The 22,593-nt window shown below is 48.6% G+C and overlaps 1 protein-coding gene across 1 annotated transcript in view; it reads right to left on the bottom strand.

The window, feature by feature from the left end:
- The window catches only part of DGAT2 (diacylglycerol O-acyltransferase 2), a 31,027-nt gene extending 25,418 nt beyond the window's left edge, over positions 1 to 5,609 (bottom strand). The window contains exon 1 of the mRNA XM_004434014.3: positions 5,376 to 5,609. Coding sequence (XP_004434071.1) covers positions 5,376 to 5,415 — 40 coding nt within the window. The 5' untranslated portion in view covers positions 5,416 to 5,609. The remainder of the gene's footprint in view (positions 1 to 5,375) is intronic.
- Between the last annotated feature and the right edge of the window lie 16,984 nt (positions 5,610 to 22,593).

Raw genomic sequence — 22,593 nt, 5'->3', positions numbered from 1 at the left:
CAGATGAGGCAGCTGAGGGTCCAAAAGAGCAGGGTCTGGCCCAAGGTCACACGGGAAGCAGATGCAGAGTTAGGCTCCCGGCCCTTTGCTCAGGACTGTTAAACCTGCTCCAATAATAAGAGCAATTCACGTTTCCTGCTTCTGCTGATTTGCCCAAAGAGTTCCTGGGCTCAGCTTCCTCGGGTCTGCACCATAACCTGGGCAGATACTCTTATCACGCACTTGCTCGTTTTACAGATGTGGAGACTGAGAGTCAGGAAGAGGCAGTGGCTTGCTGAGGCTGCACAGCAGTTCAGCAGCTGAGCAGGGGCTGGAAAGACCCCAGGCCTGACTCCTAGCCCCAGGCCCTCAAACCTGCCAGCAGGCGCTCCATAGCCTGCAAGCCCCAGAAGTGGTGGAGGCCAAGAAACTCTGAGTACACCAGGCTCCTTTCCCAGGAGCTCTCAAATCTTGCCCCCAAGATGGGCGTAGGTAGCCACCCCAGGCCTGGATACAGCATCCTCTGCCTCCCTTGTTCCTGGCAAGACCTCAGCCCAGGTTAGTTTCCTGGAGGCCCTACAGTGAGACTGCCCCTCCCACCCAAACCTCATGCCTCCATTTACACTGTTCCCTGTACCTGAATGTTCTTGCCTGCCTTGCGAACACCTGTTCATTTTTCAACATGCAGACCAAATGTGACCTCTTCCGGGAAGAGTTCCCTGACCCCAGGATGATTCAGCTGCCACAACCTCCCCTCCAGGCCTCCACAGTTCCCCGTGTTCCTTCCCTACCAGTGCGTCCATCACTGTGCACTGTCATCTTGTATACTTCCCCCTAATCTCACTTCCTCAAAGGCAGGGGCCAGCGCTGATGGACCTGTGTGCAGCAGAGTCTGACACACAGAAGGTGCTCCATTAATAAACCGACAGGCCCACATTCCATGTCCCCACCACGGTGAAGCCTTCCTGGATGCCCCAGAGCAGAGTCTACCACTCTCCACAATGTTGGGAGCCTGCTGCACGTGTCACACAGGATAATGACAAGAACTAACTTGAGTGTCACGTTAGTTTACAAAATACTTTCCATTCATGTTCAACCAAACCCTCACATTCTTGCGAGTCTGAGATTTCTGATCCTGTTTTCCCGATAGGGGGAGTGAGCCGCCCAGCCACGTCCCAGAGGGAAGCCAGGGCTGGAATCCTGGCTCTCTGGCTTCTAGGTCCTTGAAGCCATAAGGGGGACCATGATGAGCTGGGCTCCACCCACTTGGCACCCCACTCCGCAGCTGGCTCCTCACGAGATTGCGGGCATGTCCAGGGCAGGGAGTTGCAGCCCCAGCACCGGCAGGCACAGAGGAGGCCTGAGGAAGGATCGAGGAATCACACTGAAGCTAAAAGCAGGGCTTCCTGCCTAGAGGACGGGGTAACTCTTGGGAGGGCTGAGGTCCCATTAATGAGTCATTCACTCAACAAATATTGACTGAGTGCTGGAAGTCCGGAGACATAACACTAAGACGGATCAGGTCCCCGTTCCCAAGGGGCCAACATTCTTATGGAGGAGACGATGACCTAAACAGATAACTATACATGATAACTGAGGTAATGATAAGGGCTATAAAAAATAAAACAAGATGTGGCAACCAGGAGGCGGTTCTCCGGACGGCACGGTCAGAAAAGGCCGTTGAGGCAAGACTGAAAGATCAGAACCAGCCATGAAAAGATCTGGGCAGAGGGCAGCACCCACCACGGCCCTAAGGTAGGACTGACTCAGCGGGAATGCTGGGGGAACAGGAAGACCACCAGCACTTCTGGAGCAAAACATGGTGGGAGATGAGGTTGTGAGGCGGTGGAGGCTGCTCACAGGGGGCTTCAGGGCCACAAGGAGTCTGGAAGGTTTGAAGTATGATGAGGGGAATGGCAGTTCACCTGGCTTTAAAGCTCTGGGGGCTCATGGTATCCCTATCCACCAGCACAAGCTGAGGGTGCTTCCTCAAAAAGCTTGGGAAGGGGCAATGCGCCACCCCCATCATGGAGACTGGGGGCAACCTTCACTCATTCAGAAAACTGCTGAGCAACTACAATGGCCAGAGCCCTGTGCCCAGCCCTTCACCGCCTCCTCACACTTCTCTCTTGGTTAAGGAGGCAAGTCACCGACTGGGAGATGGATCTGGGTTCTAACCCCAGTTTGGATAACCCTGGACCAGTCCCTTCTCTCTGGGGCCCTCAGCATCCCATCTGTAACACGAGGGCTGGGCCAGATCCAGTGCTAATAGATAGCTATGATTTTATGACTCAAGGACTTGCTGCTGAATTTGGGGGTGGGGCAGGATTTCCACATTGGCCACTGAGTCACGCAGTATGCTAATAAAATATTACTCGTGGCCCTCCCTTCCCAGCCCTTCCCAGCCCAGAAGAGCCCTTGGTAGCACAGATAACCCCCAAGTGCCTCTGTGCAGGTGGGGAAGTGGTGTAGGGGAGGGGGAAAGCTACAAAGAACTGGGGGAGATGGAGCATGAGAGTGATGTTCTCATCCTGTGATTTAGGACTGAGTTAGTGACTGTCGACCCTCAGTTCCAGAGTCATCTTCCAACAATCTAGTCTGTTAGTTTCACTCCCTACCAAGCTCCTGCTTGCATACCCCCAACGATAGGAAGCTCCATACCCGCCCACATGGAGCCTGTTGCAGTCCTCAACAGATGTTAGAAAGGATTCCTCCATGACATCAAAACTTGCCCCTCTACAATCCCACACCTGTTCCTGGCTCTGCTCTTTGGAACCACACAGAACAAATCAGCTCCGAATTTTACTGGGGCTGCCACCATTTTGGGCTGCGTCCTGTGCTGAACCCTGGGGACACGGGCAGGTGTCAGAGGGCTCTGACCTGAAGAGCCTCCTGTCCAAGGGCAAAGGCAGGGATGTAAATGTGACTAACTCTGCAGCCTCCACCCCGTCACAGGATAGTCCTTCAGACATTAGAAAATATCCATATAGACTCCCGCCTCCCCCAACAGACACCCACCTACCCGTGCTCCCACAGCTGGCCGTTTCTTTTGGCCAAGACACCAGACACCAAGAATCAACCTCTCACCCATTACAGGCCTTCCCTTCACAGAATCCCTGGTCTCTCCTTGAATACCGCCACTGACAGGGTGTTTACCACCTCACTACAGTGGAACCTCATCCACAGAGGCAAACCAGGCCACTGGGGAGTGTCTTCAAACACCGAGGATGTACACAGCAGGTTTAACGGAGATGTCTAGATAACACAAAATTTGCTTCCACACCCTCCTCCACCCCACCCAGTCTTTCACCAAAGTGGATCCCAGAGAGCTCAAGTGACTAGCTTGCATTTCATACCAGCCCTTGCTACATCTCATGATGGAATTCCTTGCAGCCAGTAAAAAAACAAAAAAGGTTTTCAAGATCTGATAACAACACAGGGAAATGCTCCTGATATGATATTAAGTAACCCGGTCAAAATCATTCACTAGAAGTCCTCGGGGATAACAAAGTTTAGGTCAAAAACGTGCGAGTCAGGGTCACTGGCTCCTGGAAGATTCCACTTGCAGCCTGTGGGCCACAGAGGTGAGGGAAGGGGGTCTCTGGGAAGGAGCAGCACAGATTGCACCCCTATCCCATCACCTGGAGACAACAGCATCTTTAAAAGCATGAACGTGGGTGAGACCCTTCCTTCCTCTGTCAGGGGCATCAAAGGGCACAGCGAACGAAGAGTACTCTTAAGTGAGAGAAGGGTCCGCCAGAGGCTACTGGACCAGGTGCATGGGGCAGCTCAGGATGCTTGTTCCCAAGATGGTGACAGCAGCTTGGTACCTCCCCAAGGGCAATGAGCAGCACCCAGACCAAGAAGGGCAGATAATCACAGCGACAGTAACACAGGGACCACTGCCAGTGCCCGGGACATGGTAAACTGCGTGACAGCTCCAGGGTGGCTTACCTTGCAGCCACTAGAATACTATAAGTGATTTTGTTAACAGAAGGAAATACTCATGATGTACCACTAAGAGGGAGAAAACAGGACCCAGAACGATATCTATGGCATGCCTTCAACTTCATCTACATAATGTGCATAAATAAAATTATAAAGAAATATACTAAAATGCTAATAGGAAGCTATCTTTAGATAGTTGATTTACTAGCAATTTTTATTTTCTTCCTGTTTTGCTATATTTTTCAAAATTCTGACAATTGTTATGTTTTATTTTTATAATGAGGTGGGTGGAGTAGGCGATGTTAGTTACTAAAGAAAAATCCTAAGTAGGCGAGGTTCAGCAGGAAGAATAAAGACTTAAGAGGAAGAATAAAGACTTAAGAGGAGGGAAAGAGGCTTTAAGCAAGACAGACACACAGACCAGGACAGCTGTGATGACTTCCCAGGGTCTTGGAGATTGTATTTAATCCCCCGGCCAAGGCATCTGTTAAGGAAACCTTGGGCAGGTCATGCCTCCTCCCGTCTGTTTCTCCGACTGTAGGTGTGGGGTGTGGAAGGGATGCTCTTCCTTGCGTGGGAAAAGCTCTGGAGTTGGATCTCAGCTCTGCCTCTGATTCCCTGAGAGCCTCAGTTTCACACAGGGTGGTACCCAGGGTCCTGTGCCCCACCTTCTAAGTGTGCCAGGCTCACAGTTGCTGCTGCATGGGCTCCCCAGCCCGGGTTGGAAGACTGGCATGGGCAGAGGACAGCGTGGGCACACCTGCCCCAGCCAGGCATGTGCCCCGTCTGGCGGCTGTTTCATGGGATTGCAAAACCCTTGCCACTCCGCCCCATCCAGTCTCTCACAGCCTGCTCCACCTGGCGAGGAGAGACGGGAGGGAACTGCCAGGGGGCCAGAACAATGGTGGGGGCTGGAGAGGAGTTCTCAGAATAGCCCCAATTACCGAGAAGGGTGGGGGGTATCACCCTCATTTCATAGATGAGGAAAACAAGCTGGGGCAAGGGAAGTGATGTAACAGAGGTCGCAAAAATTGACGACAGCCAGAGTGCAGAATGAGCCCAGACTTGACTACCGTGCCAGGCTCCCTGGATCAAACTAGGTAACGATTATTTTTCCCTCATCCCAGACCCAGATTTCGGGGGTCGGGGGGTGGGGGGTGGGGTGGCGCAGGGGGCAAGCTTCCCCAAAAGAAAAGGGGCTGGGACCTCAACTTGCACGGTGGCCAGTCCTCCAGCAACTACTCTCGTAAGAACACACTCCTGCCTGCCTTTGAGCCCTTCATCACATCCTTTCCTGAAAACCTTCTTGCAGCTTCAAAACACCAGAATGAAAGCCCCTAAGCCTGCAGATCCCTCAGCGGTGACAGCTCATCTCCCAGACCCCTCACGTGATAGCCCAGATCCTCCATCAGACCTCTCTCTCCGTGCGGCCTGGGCCCGATGCTCACCTCGTAAGACCCCGGAGTAGGCGGCTATGAGGGTCTTCATGCTGAAGCCGCTGCACTCACGCCCCTGCGGGAAGCCGCCTTACCCCGCGCCCCTGCCCATGCCCCGGCCGCCGGGCCAGGGCTTCGCCCGGAGCACGGAAGCCCAGGGACGGCGCCGATGCGGGGGAGGCTACCGCGCGGTGAGCCGGAGGCGCGCGGCCCGGAGAGGCCAGAGCAGCAGCCGGGAGCACAGCCTTGGCGGCGACCAAGGCACTCCGCGCTCGCAGCGCGGCACTTTATAACCTCACAACGGGGCGGGTCCCGACGCGGGCGGGGGCGGGCCGGCCATTCCAAGCCGCCGGCCACCGCGCCTCCTCCGGGGGGAGAGCGCCCGGGGCTCGGCTCGGCGCGGGCCGGGGCGCCGCCGGGGGCCCTGCTCTGCGCGGGTCGGGCGGCGTGCGGGAGGCCTGTGAGCTCGAGTCCTCATTCCCGGAGGCGCGCCTCGTAATTCCTGCGGCTCCCTCTGTCCCCCCTCTGCGCTCCCCCGCGGAGATTGGTACGGCCCGGCAGCTGGAACGTGGGCCGGGAAACTGAGCACGTGCAGGGCAGGCCGAGGACGTGCAGGGCGCATGGGGGGAGGGTTGTGTTTTCGTTTTGGCAGAACCTTACGTTGGCTACAGACGCTAAGGTACGTCCTCCGGTTGGTGGTATCCGGCTTAACTGGGTTATGGCTGGGCGCCTAAACCCCCCTACCCACCTCTGCCTTTCCCACCTGTTTATCAAGAAACCTCACAGAGCATCTCTACGCTGCCGAGTACTGGGGACCCTGCCAGGTCAGCCCAGGCCTTGCCTTTGGGATGCTCACGTTAGTGAGAGTTGGGGGCGTCAGAGACACCACACACCTGCTGGGACAAGAGAGAAGCCAGGGAGCTATTTTGGAACCAGAGGAGAGAGGCCCCTGCCTCGGGCTGGGGGCGGGGTGCACTTTCCAGAGCAGCTTTGGAATCAGACCTAGAGTCCATTCTGGCCCTGCCTTTCTTGAACCTCAGTTTCCATATCTGTAAAACGGAAATAACTATGATTTTGTGAGGTACTTTGAGAACTGAGTGAGGTCAAGTATGAAAAAAGCCTAGCATAGTGCCAGGCACACAGAAAGTGTTCCAAAATTATTTTTATTGCCCATTGATGAGTAGTTTTGCAGATGGAGGGTGTGGGGGCAAGGCAGAAGGACACACGTAAAGTCTCAGAAAACTCAGCATGTTTGGGGCAGGACTAGGGTGCTTGGAGTGGCGGGACCCCAGGCAGCTGTGGGAAATGAGGCTGGCACTTGATCTTATGAACGTCCTTGAGTGCCACTCTTGAGACATTGAGGTGGGAGTGGGATTCTTGGGATAGCTTTAAGTAAGGAAATGACAGTGGTCAGATTAGTTTTTAGAGCTCTCTAGCCATAGCGTGGGGAATGGACAGGAGAGGCTGGAGGCCCCTGAGAAGGCTGCAGGAGGGACCCAGGTGAAAGAGAATGAGCCCTAAGCTAGGGGCAGTGGTGGAGGGAATGGAGAGAAGGCCTGGTCTAGAGAAAATTGAGGAGGAGGTGAGATCTGCTGGAATGTAGGGGAGTCACTGTTGGATGTGGAGCATGAGGGAAAGGGTGCGGGTACAAGCATGTCAGTGAGAAGACAGATTTCTTGGGCACAGCTTGAATAAGCTGCTGGTGGGGTCACAGCATAAGAGGAGAGGGAGTCTCTGCTGTTCAGGTCTTGACCATCTATTGTGGGGGGATGGGAGGGGGAGTTGGTAGAAGTCACGGTGCCAGGCAGCTTGTGACAGATGCCATTGATGGGACCTAGAAACACTTCCATTTGTTCAATCCTCTCAAGGCCACAGGAGTAAACCTCATTGAGAAAGTGTCATTATGCCCTAAGGCATGAGTTGACAAAGAGTAGAAGGAAAAGCTTTCCAGGTAGAGGGACCAGCATGTGGTGAGACTGTGAGGCTGCAAAGAGCTTGGTGCCTTTTGGAAACCGAGGGAAAGCTAGTGGCCTACCAGGTGAGTGGGGGACCTAGGGAGCTAGTATGTGCAAGGGCTGGGAGGTAGGAACAGGTGTGGCGTATTTCTGGGGAAAGAGGAATGCAGCCAGGTGGACACTGAAGGTGTTAGTGAAATCTTGAGTCCTCTCCCCAGAGGTGTTTTGGGTCCTCTTGGAGGCAAGACTCCCGCTGGCCTGGAAGGACCCCAGGTCAGTATGTGGCTTGTGCCTGCTCCAGAAGGGTCTCCTGTGGAGGAGGCCTTGGGCTAGAACCCATGGCCCACCCACGCACCTCAGTAAGATCTCTGGGGCAGAGCTTGGACTGGGAGTCAGGAGGCCTGGATTCTGGGGGTTCCGCTACCACTGACTTGCCAAGTGTCCTTGGACAAGTCACTAACCCTGCCTAGGTTTCAGTTTCTGCATCATGAAATGGAGATGACACTTCCTATCTTGCTGACTTCATTTGAATATTTGAGGATCAAATGAAATCATAGTGTTACCACTATGCTATGAAAAGTAAGATATATTATTATCTTAAATGGCAAGACTTTAGGTCACCAAGGCCTCTTTGAAACATTCAGATCCCAATCTCATCTACTTCGCATTTTTCTTGTTCACCTTCCTGGACCAGGCTCTCTTTGGGACACAGAAGGTAATCAGACATAGAACTTGCCTTCGAGGAGACCCAACCCAGAGATGGTGTCCCAAAGCCAGGGGTTGCAGCAAGACGGCCAGGCTGCCGTGCAGGGAAACGTGTGAGGCTGTGCTGAGGTCAGCCCTTCCCTCCGTCTGTCTGCATTGTCTGCCTCTCTGCTGGGCCAGGAGCTTCCCAGGGCCAGGAACGTCTTCACTAGGCTCCAGCGCGGGCCTGGCTCAGCATAGCAGCTCGTACAGTGGAGTCATGGACGAAGTGCCGTGGCAGCACAGAGGAGGGAGTGGTAAACTGGGAAGGTTGAGAGGAGATGACATTGCCTCTGGACCTGAGATGATGGGTACGATTCTGGCAGGCAGAGAGGAAAGAGAAGGGCATTCAGGCAGAAGCTACAGCCTGGGTGAAGGCCTGGAGGGGGAAACCGTGAGCGTTCTGGTGTGCCTGGGAGAGGGAGGCAGGCAGAGGAGGAGTAAGAGATGAAGTTGGAGAGGTCGACAGGGACCAGATCTGAAGGACCTTGTAATCCCGCCAAGAAGCTGGGGCTTCATCCTGTGGGAATCAGATCAAACAAGGGGTGTGAGCAGCAGAGTGCCTTCATTAGATTGGAGGGTTCGAGAGATCAGGTGGGTTGGCGGTGTGCAGATGGGGGCTTGGGGAATGGGGCAATAAACTCTGGTCCCAATTTGGGCTTTGCACACACAGGTGGGTACATCCACCAAGGCTGCAGAGGCAAGTCCAAGGGCTGGGAGGACAGCTGCCTGCTTCTGGGCCACTTCACGGAGTGACAGCTCCCTCTCGTTGGCTGCCAGCTGCCACACCCATGTCTACTGCTTAAGCAGCTTGGTCCAGATTGGCTTTGGATGGAAGATCAATCCCAGCATTAGAGCAGCCCAGAGAGGAAGTTTTTCGGCAGCTTTCTGTGTCCTGGACCTGTTCTCCCCTGCTCGAGGTGGGCATGGGGGCACACCAGGCACTGACTTCTCCGGCCCCTTTCCTAGATGCTCTGACATCCCTCCATTCCTGTCTGTCATGGCCTCTCCTGCCCCTCCTGCTGGTGGGAGAGCAGGATGGCTCTGGGACCTGGGTCACCTTTCCTTCATCATCTCCCAGCCAAGCCCACGGTGCTTTGGCCAAACCAGAGATAGAGAGGTCAAGTCTGGCCACCCAGCGGGGCTTGACCAGGGTGGCTTCACCAAGGGTGGCACGTCCCACCACCCCCTTCAGTCACCAGTATTGTGGTGCCGTTAGGCATTATGAGTGGAGCTCTGTGGTTTGTGAGGGGCTGGACACTTGCCCTTCTGAGACTCCTCACAGGGACGGCAGCCTCGGCCCCTCCATTGCACGGATGAGGAGGGTAAGTGGCCGGCCTGCGTGTCAGAGGGATGCCTGCCCTGAGAGAGGCCCAGGACGAAAGGCAGAAACAAACATTTTCCAGCTCCATGCTCCATGCTAGACCCTGGTCTGTGAGCTTACCCAGTCCTCAGCCACCCTGCAAGGGGAGGTTAGCACCCCACTTTGCGAATGAGGTATGGAGACGTATGTTGTCCAGGATAGTAGTGGGTGAGTAGTTAAGCTGGATTCACATTTAAGCCTTCCTGAACCTCAGGATCACATGCTTTCCTGCCTCACAAGGTTGGGAGAGGGACCACCCTGTCACTGGAACCACCTGACAAGAGCAAATTCCCGTCCGTTCCCTCCTTTGAGCTCCCCCATAGCTCTGTGAGGTTACTCCTGTTTTGCAGTTGGGAAAACTGAAGCTTGGGGAATTGAAGAGCTTCTCAGATGTCAGTGTTGGGGCTGGGGTGGAACCACTTCTCATGCTCCAGACAAGGGCTTGTGGGTCAAACACATTCACAGTGCTCAGCTCACCGAGCACTGTGGGAGGGTGGGAGGACAGAGGTTGTGGCATGGCTCTGTGGTCCGGAAACTCACCCGCCTCCTCCTTCCCCATCCAGGACTTTGCCAGCCAGGGCTGCTTCATGGCACGGCTGCACCCCTCCTGGGACTCCTTCACTCCCCTTCCAAGCCCCCCACTGTCCCCCTTCTGAGTGACTTTACCACATGCTGCTTGGTCATCAGGGGCTAGATGGTGTATAGTCTTGGGTGCTCAGGCTAAGGAATCTGGACTTTATCCACAGAGCAATGGGGAGCCATGAAGGGTTTTAGGAGAAGTGACGTGTGGTCAGTTTGTGGTTTAGAAAGATCATTGTCCAGGCAAGAACACCTTCAGCTGTCACCTCCCTGACACCCTTCCTGATCACCTTTGCCTTATATTAGTCAGTGTCCCTGCAGGAAACGGCTCACTTGTAATTGGGTAATTGAGGAAATTTTAGTACAAAGACTGTTTGCGAAGATCTGGGCAGGGTAAAGGGAAAATTCAAGGGATGGTGCAGTACCCCAAAGCTAGTGACATTGTGGGAGTGTGGCCTGAGAACCAAAGGGAGGAAGCCAGGTGGAGAGGAAGCTGAGTGGAGAGGGCTGCCTGATAGAAGCGGTGCCTTTCGTTGAAGGGGCACAGACAACCCACAGTGACCTGGCAGAGTCACTCTCTGTCCCTCCCTCCAGTCTTCTGCCAGGCTTCCCCCTGGCCAGAGGGTAAGGGAGCCCATCAACACAGTCCATACAGAGAATCCAGGAGGAGCACAGGGTAGAGAAAGGTGGAGAGTGCGTCTGGGGGTAAATGGAAGGTAAGCAGCACATCTCCCACCTCTGTACCCCCATCAGACCCCTCGCTTCTGCCTGTCAGAGAACGTGTAGCTCTTCATGTTTATACATCTGTCTTGCCCAGGAGAGGCTCCTTGAGGACAAAGGTGGAATCAGCGTGCTCCCTGTGTCCCAGTGCCCAGCACTGGCCTGGCCCACAGGAGGGACTTGGGTAATGTTGGATGGAAGAAGGGAGGGAGGGAGGGGAGAGATGATGATGATGATGATGATGCAGGGTGAACTAAAGGGGTGGCAGGGCAAAAGGTAAGAAGGGAAGGTTGGAGAGATCTTGAGGCCTTAGAATCTCTAGGAATTGGTGACGTGGACATAGAGCAGAAGGCACAAAGGAATGATTGAAGATAACTGTAGGTTTCAAACCAGAACCCAGAAGCATTGACCTCCCAGCTGTTAAGGCCAGGCCTTAGGGGGATTCGGTAGTGGCCTTTAGCCCTATCTTGTGTGACATGTCTGGCCAGCTAGAGAGGAGTGTGGCTGAGACCCTTGGGAACCAGCCATCAAAGCAGCCCCATTTTAGAATGCTCTGTTGCAATACGTACAGAAAGTTCCCCTTGCATCATTCTTTTTGCAAGTTTCTTACTCAACTCTCCTAAGACCTTTCCCGTACAGAGAAAGGGGTAACCTTACTTTGCACAGAGAGCTCCTCATACATTCATTTTCACTTTCTTTCCATCTGGCCCACTTTTCCTGAGACCCTCCTAGCCCTGTGCTGGTCTGCAAGTGCAGACTGTGCTCTCCAGGAGCCTACATTCTGGGAGAAACAGATGCAAAAAAGACAATTACTATGTGTGGTGGGGGGTGTTAACTAGACTTATTATGGTGATCATTTTGCAATATATACATATACGAATCGTTATACACTGGAAACTGTTACACGTCAATTATATATATATATATAAAAAGACAATTACTGTTCAGCAGTAGTCTTCCCAGCTTTTTTGAGCAGTGCAACCTTTTCTTCAAATGCAGCCTTGTTCGTCAGCCCACAAGGTGACATGGATGCTGGGAGCTGCCCTGGTTCGGCAGGGGTGGTCTCAGGGTTCCACATGGTCAGCCTCTCACTTGTCCAGCCCCCACACCCCGGTCTCCAGACTCTGGGAACACAGTGAAACTCGCGAAGTACAGAATAGTAAGTGCTGGGGCAGGGCCTCACTGAAGATGGATGGTGAGACCGATGCTCCCCACGCAAGGGGGAAAGTGCAGCCCCTAGTGGGCTGGGACCTGGTCAGATGCTTCTTCCTGAGCAGGGGCTCAGGACAGGTTGTCAATGGATCTTTTTTATACTAATTATAATGAGTATGCCTAGACAAAGCACTTCTCCTAATCTGTGGGCACCCAGACTGGGTGAGCCCTAACCCTGCCACGTGTGAACGTTGCTTCTGTGTTCAAGCCTCACTTTCCCTATGCTCCTTCCAAATGGGAATAAGTAAAGTACCTCCTTCCTAGAGTAGTTGTAAGGACTAAAATAATGAGCGTAAAGTGCCCAGCACAGGGCCTGGTTTATAGTACTTGACAAGTGTTATCAATAAAAGTATTATGATTGAAAATAAGAATTGGGAGGACAGGTTTACCTGGAGAGGGGCCAACCTGTCCAGAGGGCTTTAGAGAAACATAATGGGGGAGGGAAGAGTGAAAGTGAACCTGGAGGACACGAGAAATGACGGAGAAACAGGCCTCTCAGCACAGAGATGACCACAACCCCCAGAGGGAAACCACAAGGTGAGTGAGTGTCCAGGAAGGAGTGGAGGCCCTGTGAGAGGAAGCTGGAAATGTTGGGTGCTTGACTCAGCGTCTCTTTCCTACGCGAAGCCCCTGGGCTGCCCAGTGCGGATGCAGACATGGGTATACCTCAACCGTGCTCTCAGGGAACTTGCAGTCCAGGGAGGCACTTCTGGGAGGAAGTGGGAGGAGGCACAATAAAGAGAGGAGGTTGGAGAGGTCAGGAAAAGGGGGCTCTGGGGGGAATCAGGGACACTTCTTGGAGGAGGAGACAATGACACTGGACCATGTCTACGTAAATCAACCACTGCTATACCATGCTGCAGTGGTTCTCAAACTTTCATGTGCATTAGAATCGCCAGGAGGACTTGTAAAGCACAGCTTGCTGGGCCCCACCCCCAGAGTTTCTGATTCAGTAGGTGTGGAGTGGGGCAGAGAATTTGCATGTCTTACAAATTCCCTGGGGATGCTGATGCTGCTGGTTTGAAGCCCACTCCTTGAGAGCCACTGCTGAACGACTTTGTAGTGAGGAGATTACAATGCAGCACTGGTATGCCCTGTTGTATTAAATCGCTCAAACTGCATCTCAGAGAACCTGCAGGAGAAATCTGTGATTTCTGGGGGCTGGTGTGTTCAGCTGGAGAAGCGTTGGGAAGCCAGAGGTCTCGAGCAATCCTGATTTTTTTTGTGTGTGTGTGAGGAAGATTAGCCCTGAGCTAACATCTGTCGCCAATCCTCCTCTTTTTGCTGAGCAAGATTGGCCTTGGACTAACATCCGTGACCATCTTCTTCCACTTTATATGTGGGACACCTGCCACAGCATGGCTTGATGAGTGGTGCATCGGTCCGCGCCCGGGACCCGAACCTGCGAACCCTGGGCCGCTGAAGCAGAGCGTGCAAACTTAACCACTACGCCACTGGGCCAGCCCCTAGAGCAGTCCTGATTTTTCCAAAAGGAGAAGCAGTAAGTTTCATGAAATAGAGCAAAGAGCAACAGGTGCTAAACTTCAGTGAGTATTTACTGTCGGCCAGTTACTGTTCTAGATACTTCACATGTGTGGATTTATTTAAGTCTTACAACAACCCTATGGAGTAGAGGCTGCAGTTAGTCCCATTTTACAGATGAAGAAATTGAGGCACAAAGAAGTTAAGAAATTTGCCCAGGGTCACATAGCTAGTAAGTGGCAGAACCAGGATTTAAACCCAGTGGTCTGGTTCCAGAGCCCATGCTCTACAATAGCTACAAAATCCTAGCTGATTCTGAGGTCAGTGGTATAAACTGCATACTTTAAAGGATGTTCTTTGGCCCTCGAGAGAAGGAAGCATTGGTTGTCAGGAGCTGAGATTGAGTCGCCAAGAGGGAGTGGTATTAATACCCCAGTTCCCTGTTCAGTGGCTTCACTAGATTCCCAAGCTGGGCTAGGCCTGTGGATGTCAGCATGGTTCCTGAGCATGGAGGGTAACCAGCAGGCCAGTGTGGGCCCTGCCAGAGAGGAACAGCTGTCCCAGATGGGACCCAATCTTAGAGTTGAGGTTTCCTGGTGATTCCAGCCTCCATCTCAGCCTGGCCTTGTAGGTTTTTTTTTTGAATCAGCAACCTGCACGAGGATTTTGACACAAAGCATGCAAGAGATGCAAAGAAGGGTGGGAAAGCAAATATTTTACGTGGGCTAACCTGAAAGTCCGCAGAAGAGTGTTGAATCTGACAGGATGATGTTGAAGAGGAAGAAATATAAAGTCACGTATTGGCTAAATGTGTCTCAGCCTCTTTCTTTGGTAACGTTGGCCTCCCCCAGGCTTCTGGGTATGGTGGGTCGTGAAACTAAGTTGGGATTTCTGATTAGGCTGACCCTCTGTGAAATGATGCATCTTTAGAAACATACACAGTGATGCCTCCACCATCAACAAGCAGTTCTCTCCATCCCTGCCGCCCTAACCATGCCACCTTCCCTCACAGAGACAGCTATACTAGCCTCTTCACTGGTCTCCTGTCTCCAGCCTTGACCTCCACACTGACCCCCAGAATGATTTTTGGAACACACAATCCAACCATTCTCTCCCTTGGCTCTCTTAGCTCTAGGATGTGGCTCAATCTCTTTAACTTGGCATTCAAGGCCTCACATGATCCTGCTCCTGCCTCTCTCTCCAGCCTCCCTCCACTGCTTCTCTCTGATATGGATCCAGCTCTCTGGTTGCATCAGGTCGTTTGCTGTGTCCTTGAATGTGCTTTCCACCTCTGGGTCTTTGCTTGCACTGTGCTCATGAGCTGAAGTGCCCTTACCCCAGCCTCTCTTTTTCCACACCGTGCCCATCCTTCCTGTCTCTGTGCATCTTCCTCCAACAAGCCTTCTTTATAACCAAACCCACTTTTATTTGTTTTTATTTTTTATTTATTTTTTTTGGTGAGGAATATTGTCTCTGAGCTAACATCTGTGCCAGTCTTCCTCTACTTTGTATGTGGGACACTGCCACAGCATGGCTTGATGAGTGATGTAGCAGGTCCCTCCCCAGGATCTGAACACGTGAACTGCAGGACACCAAAGCAGAGTGCTCGAACTTAACCACTGTGCCACTGGGCCAGCCCCAAAACCCACTTTAAAAAACAACTTTCATTTAAGCTTTAACACTGGGACTTGGGCTGGGAATTTGAAGGTATATAGGGCGGGGCCTCTGCCTTCTGGAAGTTCACAGCTTGTAGAAGTACATAGTTTGGGGGAGCACATATTTTGGAGAGACAGTTTGTATAACAATTTGTCTAGATTCCTCCCTCTCCCATCTGACCCTAGGCAGAGACAAGGCTGGTTCAAGGGTCCCAGAACCTAACACGAGACCTGGTACCAGGAAGACATCAGAAAAAATGTATTACTTCCTCAAAAGTAAGGACTGTATCTTATTCATCTCCCTGCCCCTGCAGTCGTGTGCACTCGAGGGACTTGGAAAATACAGTGTGGGATCCAATATTACATCTCATGTTACTGTTGTCGTCATTCTGTCAACAATAACTGTTGTCATCATTCATCCATTCATTCATTTATTCACTCATTCAATACGTTTATCATGGACATGCTCCTTGCCAAGACCTGTGTAGGTACTGCAGATATAATAGTGAGGAGAAAACAGACTGAGTCCCTGCCCTCCTGGAGCTTTTCAAGTTCGAGGTCAAATTAAAAAGCAGGAGTACACTCCTCACTAGAGTTTTGAGGGAAGGGGTCCTTTAGGGAAGAGACCGGAGACTGATATGAATTTAGCCCTGAGCTTGTGCATTACATTGTACATGCATGCTGTTATTTAACCTTCACAACCCTGGAGGTAAGCATTCACAGCAACCTTAAAATGAGATGAAGAAACTGAGCTTGGAGAGGTGGTAGCTAGTTAGAAGAAGAGCTGGGACTGGAATCCTAGTTGGTCTGGTGCCAAAGCCCTTGATTGTTCTAATTCACCTGGGCCTGGACACGAGGGAGAATGGGAGAGTGAGGGACAGAGGGAGGGAGAGAGGGGAAGAGGGAGGGAGAGAGAGACAACCTGAACCCAGGTTTTTAACTATCTCCTCAGTCCTGTATTGTTATTATGGTGCTGTGGAAGTGGCTTGGGCGGGAAGGATAGCCTAAATCTGGGGATTTTCCAACACTGCCCTTGGACAATCTCCAGAATTAAGTCAAGGTTGTCACTTCTTATGCACCTGGTGTTGAGAAAGAGGCTCAGACCTGAGCTCAACTCAGTGGAATTTGAACCCAGGCAACTAGCCCAGTGTGGTCTCTGCCAGGCTAATCCCCTTGCACCTGGAGGCTTGCTCTTGACAACAGTCTGGAGATTCTGTGGCCTACATCTCCCCTCTTGTCTGCCCAAACTCAGTATTATACCAGGTGCAGATGGGGAAGAAATGGCCTGGCCTCTCTGAGAGCCCTCTGTTAGGACATTTCAACTAAGATATCAAATATGTATCAGCACAAAGTTGTTCATAATATTCACTCGTTATCCTTTTAATATCTGTAGGATCTGTAGTGATGTCTCTTTTTCATTCCTGATATTGGTAATTTTTGTCTTCATTCTTTTTCTCTTGTCCACATAATATTCACTCGTTATCCTTTTAATGTCTGTAGGATCTGTAGTGATGTCTCCTTTTCATTCTTGATATTGGTAATTTTTGTCTTCATTCTTTTTCTCTTGACCAGTCGGACAAAAGGTTTATCAATTTTATTTATTTTTCCAATGACAATCTTTGGTTTCAATGATTTTCTCTATTTATCTGTTTTCAATTTTATTTACTTCTGCTCTTTATTATTTCCTTCCTTTGTTTTGCTTTGAATATAATTTTTCTTAAGCCTAGATTACTGATTCCAAGCCATATTTTCTAAATATAATAAACATTATCATAAATAAATATAATCTTTTCTAAATATAAGCCTTTAATGCTATCAATTTCCCTCTACAAACTGCTCTAGCAGTGTCCCATACATTTTGATGTGTTGTGTTTTCATTTTCATTCAGTTCAAAATATTTTAAAATTTCCTTTGTAATTTCTTCTTTGACCTGTTGTTTATTTACAAGTATATTGTTTCCAAATATTTGAGGATTTTTCAGGTATCTTTTTGTTATTCATTTCTGGTTTGATTTTATTTTGATTAGAAAACATACTTTGTGGTTTCAGTTCTTTTAAATTTGTTGAGGTTTGTTTCATGGGCAGGATATGGTAATATGATGTGCCTTGGCAAATCTTTTTTTTTTTTTCCCCTTTGATGTGCACTTGAAAAGAGTGTTTATTCTGTTGATGTTGTGTATAAGTGTTCTATAAATGTCAGGTCAAGTTTGATATTCTTATTTGAGTCTTCTGTATCCTTGTGATTTTCTGTCTACTTGTTCCATCATATAGTGAATGGAGAGAGGAAAATTGAAGTCTCCAACTATAATTGCGGATTTATCTACTTTTCCTTTCTATTCTGTCAGGTTTTGCTTCATATACTTTGGAGATCTATTATTAGGCTTTGTATATTTAGGATTTTTATGTCTTCTTGATAAATTGGCCCCTTTATCATTATATAATATTCCTCTCTATTCCTGGTAATATTCCTCATTCTGAAATCTACTTTGTCTAATATTAATATAGCCAGCCTAAGTTTCTTTTGATTAGTGTTTGATTAGTGCTTATGTGGTGTAACTTTTTCCATCCCTTTTTAACTTGTCTATGTTTTTATATTTAAAGTGAGGTTCCTATAGACAGCATTAGTTGGGTCTTTTTTAAAATCTAGTTTGACGATCTCTGCGTTTTAATTGGGTGTTGAGATTTTTCACCATTAATATAATTATTGATATGGCTGGATTGAAATCTACCACCTTGCTAGTTGTTTTCTGTTTTTGCTATCTGGTCTTGTGTCCTCTTTTCCTCTTTTCATGCTTTGTTTTGGATTAATTCAGTATTTTATTATGATTCCATTTTATTCTACTACTGAGTTATTGATTATACCTCTTTAAAAAATTTTTAGTGGTTGATCTAGGGTTTACAATATATGTCTTAAACTTATCACTGTCTACTTTTGAATAATAAAGTACCATTTCATGTACAGGATAAGAATCTTATAAGAGTATACTTCCATTTGCTCACCCCTATCGTTTGTGCTATTTTTGTTATACATTTTACTTTTACAGATGTTGTAAACTCTATCATATATTATTACTACCTTTGCTTTGAACCATCAATTATTTTTTAAAGTGATTAAAAATAAGAATAAAATCTTTATATTTACCTTATTTTTTTGTTGTTTTCATTTACAGTTTCCAGCACTCTTCATTTCTTTGTGTAAATCCAGATTTCCACCCGGTGTCATATGCATTCCATCTAAAGGACTTCCTGTTACATTTCTTGTTGTGTAAGTCTGCTGACAATGATTTCTATCAGTCTTTATTTTTAAAAAGTCTTTATTTTACCTTCGTTTTTGAAAGATATTTTCACTGGAATTGATTTCTGAGATGACAGTTCTTCCTTTTGGTGGTTTAAAGATGTCACTCCATTGTCTGCTGGCTTGCATAAATTCTGATAAGAATTTGCAGTGATTATTATCTTTGTCTTTTTTGGATTTATTTTTTCTCTGGCTTCCTTTAACATTTATTTTTTATTTTGGATTTTTGGCAGTTTGACTGAGTGTCTAGGAGTGTATGTGTTTTGTATTTATCCTGCGTGGGGTTCTCTGGAATTCTTGGGTCTGTGATTTGATGTCTTTCATTAAATTTGGAACATTCTCAGTGATTATCTCTTTAAATATTTTCTCTTCCTTCTCTCTCTCTCTTTTTTTTTCCTTCTGAGACTCCAATTATGTATGTGTTTTGACCATTTGATATTGTCCCAGTTCTTGGATGCTCTGTTCTCCTCTCCCCACCCACACTCTTTTTTCTCTTTGTGTTTCAGTGTGGATAATTTCTACTTATCTAGATTCAAGTTTACTGGTTCTTTCCTGGCTGTTTCCAGTTTGCTGGTGAGTGCATCAAGGGACTTCTTCATCTCTGTTATGTTGTATTTCATTTCTAGTATTTCATTTGTCTCTCTCTCTCTTTTTTTTTTTTATAGTTTTCCTCTCTCTGCTAAAATTCCCCATCTGTTTATACAGGTTGTCTAGTTTCTGCTAGAGTCTTTTACTTATTAATCGTAATTATTTTAAAATCTCTGTTTTATAGTTCCAACCTCTTATAGCTCCAGTCATATCTCTCTCAGTCTCTTTCTTTCTAACAGCTTTATTGAGATATAATTCACATACCATACAAGTCACCATTTAAAGTTCACAATTCAATGAATTTTAGTATATTCACAGAGTTGTGCGACCATCACCAGAGTCAATTTTAGAAAAAATCATCATCTCAAACAAACAAACAAACCAGAAAGAAACAAAAAACTAAAACCCTGTAGTTACCAGGGCAACTGGAGGGAAGGGAGAATAGATACAGAGTTTCTGTTTGGGGGAAGAGAAAGTTCTGGAACTAGATAGTGATGTGGTTGTGCAATGTTGTGAATGTGCTTAATGCCACTGAATTTTTACACTTTAAGATGATTACAATGGTACATTTTATTTTATGTGTTTTTTACCACAATTATGTAAAAAAAGAAATGCTGTACCCTTTAGCTGTCACTCCCCAATTCCCCATCCCATGCAACCCTAAGGAACCACTCCTCTACTTTCCATCTCTATATATTTGCCTGTTCTGGACATTTCGTATAAATGGAACCATATAACATGTGATCTTTTGTGTTTGACTTCTTTCACTTAGCAGGTTTTCAGGGTTCATGCTTGCTATAGATTGAATGTTTGTGTCCCAGCCAAAATTCATATGTTGAAAACCTAATGCCCAAAGCGATAGTATTAGAAGGTGGGGCCTTTGAGAGGTGATTAGGTCATGAGGGTGGAGCCCTCATGATTGGGATTGGAGTCCTTATGAAAGAGATCCCAGAGAACTAGCTCATCCATTGCACCAAGTGAGGTGACAATGAGAAGTTTGCAGCCTAGAAGACGGCTCTCACCAGAACCCGACCGTGCTGGCACTCTGATCTTGGACTTTCAGCTTCCAGAACTGTGAGAAAGTTTTATAAACTTTTGTCATTTATAAGCTACCTAGTCTGTGGTATTTTGTTATAGTACCCTAAATGAACTAAGACAATCCTTTTGCACCATGTGTCAGTATCTTTTTATGGTTAAATAATATTCCATTGTATGAGTACTACATTTTGTTTATCCATTCATCAGTTGATGGACGAATGGGTTGTTTCTACTTTTTGGCTGTTATGAATAATGCAGCTATCAACATTCATGTACAAATTTTTGCATAAACATATGTTTTCATTTTTCTTGGTATATACCTATGACTGGAATTGCTGAGTCAAATGGTAACTCTATGTTTAACTCTTTGAAGAATTGCCAGACTGTTTTTCAAAGTGCCTGCACAATTTTACATTCCTGCCAGCAGCATTTGAGGGTTCCAGTTTCTCTACATCCTCACCAACACTTGTTATTATCTGACTTTTTGATTCTAGCCTATCCTAGTGGGTGTGAAGTGGTATCTTGTGGTTTTGATTTGCATTTCCCTGATGACTAATGATGTTGAGCATCTTTTCATCTGCTTATTGGCCATTTGTATATCTTATTTGGAGAAATGTCTATTCAGATCCTTTGCCCATTTTTAATTAGGTTACTTTTTATTATTGAGTTGTAGGAGTTCTTTAGAGATATTATGTATTATAGATACCAGTCTCTTATCAAATACATGCTTTGCAAATATTTTTTCCCATTCTCTGGGTTGTCTTTTCAATTTCTTGATGGTGTCCTTTCAAGCACAAATTTTCAAATTTTGGTGAAGTCTTGCCCAGTGCTCTTGCTGCACCCTCAGTTTTCCATAGTCCCTGTACTCCTGTGTCACAGAGGGCATCTCTCCCAGTGCTCTTCCCTTCCTGTGCGGTAGACTGCTGTCAGCTTGTTACTCTGTGCTAGGGTCATGGTGGGCATGGTGGGTTCTCTATTCTGCAGGTTCAGCTGGGTCTTGAACAGGCCCTGTACACCTTGGTCTTGGAGGTAGGGCTTTCTCAGCATTCCTGAGCCTCTTCCGCATGGTGAGTATCTGCTGCCTTGTGCCTGTGGTTCATCTTGGGTGGGGAAGAGTTTCCGGTCCCTCTCCCAGTGGTCCCCACCTCTGCTTGGTATCAGTGCAGGACCCTAGGCTGGAGACAATTTCCTGTCTTGCCCCCAGGGGCAGAGAGTTGTCTATCCTTTGTATATTAACAATGGATCTTGGCCTGTGTCCAAGGGGTGACCAGAGGGTTTCCTACCGCTCCCCCAAGAAACCATGAATTTTGCTTCTACTCCCCTCGAGAGGCAATGTACTTTTGCGTGGGCCCTGGGAACAAAATGATTTTCTGTCCCTCACTTAGAGACTTAGACTTTTGCTTTGTAGAGAGAAGGGTCAGAGCAAGAGGTTAGGGTTTCTTGACTGCCCAAAGCAGTGGAGGGCTGTTCTCTGCAGTGCCCCACTCACTCTTTCTTGGGAGTGCTTGGTGGAGGCCTGTGGAGGAGAGCTCGTGGGTCAGTCTGAGCTCCTTGTATCTGAGGCTCTCAGTGCTTTCCAGCTGATGTGCTGGGCCACACTAGACCTTTAAGAATCCGTTAAGATTTTATCTTTCTTCTTATCCACTTGTATGGTGGCCACCTTTCTTCTGTGCACTGCCAGGAGTGAAAGGGTTCATGTGTGCTGTCATGGAGGGCTTGTCACATGGGCCCTAAGCAGGAGAACTCCAAGCATGACCTCTTGAGCAGAAGCAGAACAGCGCTCCACTGGGACTCATTCCTGACTGTCTACAGGGGCTGTGTGTCAGGGCCTGAGGGTCAAGTACCCCTCTGTGATGACCTTGAGCAAATTCCCTCAGTCTCCCCTGCTATACAATGCAGCCCCATCGAGAGGGGTAAGGGTGGGGCCTCCGGATCAGAATACCTGGGTCTGAGTCTCAGCCCCGCCCATGCAGCAGTGTGACCCCAGGCAAGTTACTCAGCCTTTCTGTGTCTCAGATACCTCATCCGTCCAATGAGGGTAATAGTAAAACCTACAACATAGGGATGATGTGAAGCTTGAGTGAGGCCATATAAAGCTCCCACTACAACACCTGCCAGGTAACATCAGCTGCTGTTATCGTTAATGGTAGCAATAGTAGTAGCAGTGGTAGTACCATACTAATAGCAGTATTACTGTTACTGTTACTCTTGATGGTCTCCAAGGTTCCTTCCAGTGCTAACTATTTGGGATAATATCAAGTATTTATTAATTTATTTTGGTACGGGGATCTGGGTAGGCCAGGTAATAAACCAACTTGCTTGGGAAGGGGAGGGCAGGCCTCTGTTTGCTGTGTGGCCTTTGCTCGGTCCCTGGCCGACTCTGGACTATAATGTGCCTCTGTAGAGGGCAGGCTGAACTGACATGCTGGGGCTGCTTTGAATCTGTGTTAGGGCCCAGAGTGGGAGGGAATAGGGGCTGCTTTAGAGCCATCAGCCCACAGAGATGGTGATGCCTATTTCTCTAAAATACAAATCACAGAAGGTGGGTAATCAGAGCCCTCATTTCACAGAGCCTTTTAGTCATCAAAGTTCACTCATGT

This window comes from Ceratotherium simum, chromosome 7, assembly GCF_057802395.1.
Source record: "Ceratotherium simum simum isolate JZ-2026a chromosome 7, ASM5780239v1, whole genome shotgun sequence".
Classification (NCBI taxonomy): domain Eukaryota; kingdom Metazoa; phylum Chordata; class Mammalia; order Perissodactyla; family Rhinocerotidae; genus Ceratotherium; species Ceratotherium simum.
Note: the sequence above shows the minus strand (reverse complement) of the source record. Positions and strands in the feature narration are given on the sequence as shown.